This window comes from Helobdella robusta, assembly GCF_000326865.2.
Source record: "Helobdella robusta unplaced genomic scaffold HELROscaffold_107, whole genome shotgun sequence".
Lineage (NCBI taxonomy): Eukaryota > Metazoa > Annelida > Clitellata > Rhynchobdellida > Glossiphoniidae > Helobdella > Helobdella robusta.
Genome location: NW_008703606.1, coordinates 223,824 through 228,972, shown reverse-complemented (window position 1 = coordinate 228,972; position 5,149 = coordinate 223,824). Strand labels below are relative to the sequence as shown.

The 5,149-nt window shown below is 37.3% G+C and overlaps 2 protein-coding genes across 2 annotated transcripts in view; one reads left to right on the top strand and one right to left on the bottom strand.

Moving 5' to 3' along the window:
* Positions 1 to 2,329: 2,329 nt before the first annotated feature.
* Positions 2,330 to 2,575, top strand: HELRODRAFT_153248 (hypothetical protein; the record flags this gene model as incomplete). The annotated part of the gene is made up of 1 exon (XM_009012468.1): positions 2,330 to 2,575. A coding segment is annotated over one exon (246 nt), but the record flags the coding sequence as incomplete, so codon positions are not given.
* A 585-nt stretch (positions 2,576 to 3,160) lies between these two features.
* The window catches only part of HELRODRAFT_183433 (hypothetical protein), a gene marked incomplete at both ends in the record, with an annotated part of 3,182 nt that continues 1,193 nt past the window's right edge, over positions 3,161 to 5,149 (bottom strand). The window contains 5 exons of the mRNA XM_009012467.1: positions 3,161 to 3,195; positions 3,565 to 3,691; positions 3,803 to 3,923; positions 4,220 to 4,653; positions 4,725 to 5,097. Coding sequence (XP_009010715.1) covers positions 3,161 to 3,195; positions 3,565 to 3,691; positions 3,803 to 3,923; positions 4,220 to 4,653; positions 4,725 to 5,097 — 1,090 coding nt within the window. The remainder of the gene's footprint in view (positions 3,196 to 3,564; positions 3,692 to 3,802; positions 3,924 to 4,219; positions 4,654 to 4,724; positions 5,098 to 5,149) is intronic.

The window sequence follows — 5,149 nt, the reverse complement described above, 5'->3', positions numbered from 1 at the left end:
AATCATAAAATATTAATAAATTAATATTGTTTAATTAATTATGGAATATAAACATAAATCGGGCTCACAAAAGCGGAAGGAAAAAGCTACTGCTTTGGAAAACGACAAAATCGGTAGTCGTTCGTTATTTCAATTCGGAATCATTAAAGAAAAAAACAAAACAAAGACAGCCGTAAATTTTCCTACTTCGGCTGAGTCTCCTGACTGTCCGGTAGGGCTAGAATTTTCAGAATCGCACCGATTGGATGAAAATGGAAATAGCGATATCCAAATTCAAAATAATGACAGTGTAAATATAATAAAAGATAATGATGCCTCTGTAAACATAGAAACTGTTGAAAGATTTGGATTTGTCGTTGGTACTTTGCCAGCCGGGCCAATACCCACACAGACTATAGAAACCGTGATTCGAAACGGTCCACCTAGACACCCGGACAATTTTCCGGGAGATGGACAAAGAGCTTTTCCGACGTGCATTTTAAAGGTGTCCAGACAAAATGGAGATGTTTGTGAAAGGGATTGGTTGGTATGGAGTAAAGAAAAAGAATCCCTGTTTTGTTTCCCATGTAGATTATTTAGTGAAATTGCCGTATCTTGCAGATCAATTTTGTCAAGTGATCAAGGATGGTCAAAACTAAAAACATGGCGTAAAGTGTACGATAAAATACCAGCTCATGAAAAAAGTGACGGTCATAAAAAATGTTAAATAAAGTGGCGCGATTCAGAAAGAAGATTTCTCTTTGGAAAGAATATAGAGTCTCAGATTGATAAAGAAATTGCTACAAAAGTAAAATACTGGAAAGAATTGCTTAAACGAATTTTAGCAGTGGTTTTATTTTTGGGTGAAAGAGGACTTGCATTCAGAGGTTCTTCCAACAAAATTGATGACCATGATAATGGAAATTTCCTTGGGATTATAGAATTGTTAGCTTAGTTTGATCCGTTTTTACAAGAGCATGTTTCTAAAGTTCAAAAATCTCAAAAACTTGGACAACGCCTTCAGGTTCATTACTTATCAGCAGATTCTCAAAATGACTTTATCGAAGCATGCAGCTCAAAAGTTATTCAAGAAATTTTGGCAGAGAGAGAAAGGTCTAAGTATTTTTCAATTATGGTAGATGCTACACCAGATTGTTCTCATACAGAACAAAGTACTTTCATTCTGAGATATGTACAAAACTGCAACTCAACATTTTCGGTCAAAGAACGTTTTCTTGCATTTGTTGATTATAACAAAAAAACTGGCCAGGATGTTGCAGATATGATCAAATATGAACTGGAGAAAAACAAAATTTCTCTGGATGACTGTCGAGGTCAGGGATACGACAACGGCTCAAATATGGCAGGAAAGTTCAAAGGAGCACAAGCAATCATTGCACATGCATATCCTCTAGCGAAATTTTCAAATTGTGGCGCCCATAGTTTAAATTTGTGCGGTATGCATGCAGCAGAATGTTGCAATGACGTTATAACTTTTTTTGGAATAGTTCAAAAGTTGTACAATTTCTTTGCGTACAGTCCTCAACGATGGGAAATTCTACAGAGATTAACTGGATGCTCACTGCATAATCTTTCTCAAACTAGATGGTCGGCACGTGTGGAAAGTGTGAAACCGATTGCGAAGCACCTGCCAATTATCAAACATGCTATTATTAAATGTAAAGAATTAAATTTGTCATCAGAAAGTAAGACTGAATTGCAAGGAATTGAGCGTTATATGGAATCATTCAAGTGTGTTTTAATGGCTACAATATGGCTCAAAGTTTTAGTTGCTATAAACAATCGAAACAAAATTATTCAAGCCAGAGAAGCCACATTGGATGTAGAAGTAGAAAACATCGACATTCTTCTTAGGGAACTGAAGGATCTACGTGAAAAATGGGACTTATTGCTAGCAGAAGCCAAAATAACAGCAGAAACTATGTCGTCGGATATTTCATGTGAAACAGAACTTCCAGAAAAACGCCAAAAACGACGAAAACGTTTTTATGATGAAAATCAACATATGCCAGAAGAAAGCGCACAACATGAAGTAGATGATGATTTTAAAGTGAACGTTTTCTATAAACTTATCGATAGTATAATATCTGGTTTAACAGAGCGTTTCCATATGGCTAGAAATATTAACAATTCTTTCAATTTTTTGTGGTTATTTACAGAACTTGGAGAAAGTGATCTGGAAAAGAAATGTTCTAATTTCTGCAAAGAATATGACAAAGATGTCAGCAGTGACTTAATTAATGAAGTGAAATGTCTAAAATCAATTTATTCGGATACCATACAGAGTGAAAATCTTCATCCCATAAAACTGTTGAATAAAATTTATCAGTTGAAATTGGAATCTATATTTCCAAATATTGCTATTGCCTTACGAATCTTTTGTACAATTCCTGTAACTGTAGCAGAAGCTGAAAGGACATTCAGCAAGCTGAAGCAAATAAAAAGTGTGCAGCGGTCAACTGTGAAACATGAACGATTGAACAGTCTTGCGACTTTGGCGATTGAACATGATTTGGCAAAGTTATTGAATTTTGATGACGTTATTAACAATTTTGCCCTAGCCAAATCAAGGAGAGTTTGTTTCTAAAACAATAAATACCGATTTGTTACATTTGGATATTTAATTTAAAAAGTAAACTTTAATGTTTTTTTTTTCAAATAAAACTGAATAAAACTATACTTTGTTTTTGTTGGCTATATCGGTCAATCTTAAATTATAAATATTAAGGTACAAGTAGTATACGTATATGATATGCGAATTTTTTTGAATGTCATGTAACCTAAAATAAGATACTTTAGAGGTTTATCCTCCGCGGTCATCGGGAGGCCCGTCACAGTCCAGCCTAGGGGCCCGAAATTTCTGTCGGCGGGCCTGCATACTATCAACGACATCATCGGGCAGTGTATAAGTTTGTGTGAGTGTGTGTACGTGTGAGTGTGTTGTGTTTGTGAGAGTGTAGATATGTTTGTGTGTGTTTGTTTGTTTGCGTGAGTGTATGTTTTTATTAGTGTATAAGTTTGTGTGAGTGTGTGTATCTGTGAGTGTGTTGTGTTTGTGTGTGTATGTGTGTGGATCTGTGAGTGTGTTGTGTTTGTGTGTGTATGTGTGTGGATCTGTGTGCGTGTGTTTATGTGTTTGGCGACTGCTAAAAAATTTGTTTCAAGGAAGATTGAGTGCTGATGCACTTGTAAAACCTAAATGTAAAAAATTAAAATAAGAATGAATGAATGAATTACCTGGATGAACGGATAAATAAAAGAAAAATACGAATGAATGAATAAATGAATGAAATACTTAGATGAATGATTGAAATATATGAATGAATGAATGAATGAATGAATGAATGAATGAATGAATGAATGAATGAATGAATGAATGAATGAATGAATGAATGAATGAATGAATGAATGAATGAAGGAATGAATGAAATACTTGGATGAATGGATAAATGATTGAAATATGCAAATGAACAAATGAAATACTTGGATGAATAGATAAACATACCAATGAATGAATGAATGAATGAATAAATGAATGAATGAATGAATGAAAAATTAGAATACCACTTACAGCAACAAAAGCTTCATGTCTGTCGCTCATGGCTTTCCTCTTCGGCTGGTCGGTCAGTGCCTGGTTTTGCTGCTGCTGCTGAATTCTCATCAGAGCCCTGGTCGGGTCGTGCTGGATCAGCTGGGTGGGTAGGGAACTACGATTGATGGTGTTGTTGTGGTGGCTACTGTTGTTGCGGTGGCTGCTGTTGTTGTGGTGGCTGCTGTTGTTGTGGTGGCTGCTGTTGTTAACGTTCTCCTTGCCTGCCTTCAGAAGCTTCTTTTTCAATACGGCGACAAAGTGTCGTCGCCGCGTTCGACATTTCAGGTCGCATTCCAGAACGTTCTTCCAGAGCCTGCTTACTTGTGTAAATCTGTGTTTGGGGATGTAGTAGTAGTAGTAGTAGTGGTAGTAATTGTAGTAGTAGTGGTGGTGGTGATTGTAGTGGTAGTAGTAGTAGTAGTAGTATTAGTAGTAGTAGTAGTAGTAGTAGTAGTAGATTGGCTCCTTCTCAAATTTAAGAACCATTTTAACATTCCACCGATGAATTACAAGATGTATTATAGGATAAATTATATGATGACTTGGATGATAACATCATGATGACAACAAAACATTAGAAAACATGGAACACCAAAATTTATAAAAATATGGAATGCCAAATCCCACCTGACAAGATCCTCGTCTGAGAGATGTGACATAATTTTTCCGAGGAGTACATGAGCCCCTTTCACGAACAAGCCCTCGATAATGTCATAGTAGGTGAGACCCATCTTTCGACCAATCAGATTTTCAAGGCACGGTGGTGCATTATCCCGGAGAAATTTTTTTAGTTTTGCATCGAACGTAAGGCTATCGGTTTTGCTGTGCTTGGTTGGAATGTGCTCGGGTTTCTGAGGCGAGACGATGCTGACGTTGTTGTTGTTGTTGATCGAGGTTGTTGTATTATTGCACGAAAATGTGACGTTGCTGTAGTCAGGTAGTTGTTGTTGGCTGTATGATGATGTCACCGACAATGACATGACATTATCGCAAGCCGACATCAACTCATCCGATTTGGATTTGCTCCCGCTAGCCATAGTATCGACATATTTGTTTCTGCACTGTTGAAACTCATGTGTATGTTGCTGTTATTGACATTAAAAGCCGACATGCATTGCTTCAGCGAGGACACGTCGTGACTTGGATCGTGCACAATGCCGCTGATGTTCTCATCGGAGCACGAAGTTGAGGTGACCCAGCTGCCGTTCGAGTCATCACTGTTATAGAAGAAGGATTGGTCCTTTAGTTGGCGATGCAAAAATGATGGAGTGTCAAAGGTGTACGAGCGTTTGAAGTCCACGCACGAAAACGTTTTGTTGCTGAAGGTGTTGAAGTTGTTGTTGCTCTGAATGTTGCAGCTGATGTTGGTGTTTTTACGGTTGTTGCTTTCGTTGTTGAAGATGTTCTCATTGAGGTACTGGCTGATCTTTTGCGTGTTGAAACTTTCAAAACTTTTGCGAGGTTTGCTCAGCAGTGGATGCTGCCGTTGGTTTTGACATCGGAGTCTATCAACAGTTTGTTGTCGTTGTTGATCAGCATTTTGTTGTTGCTGTGTGA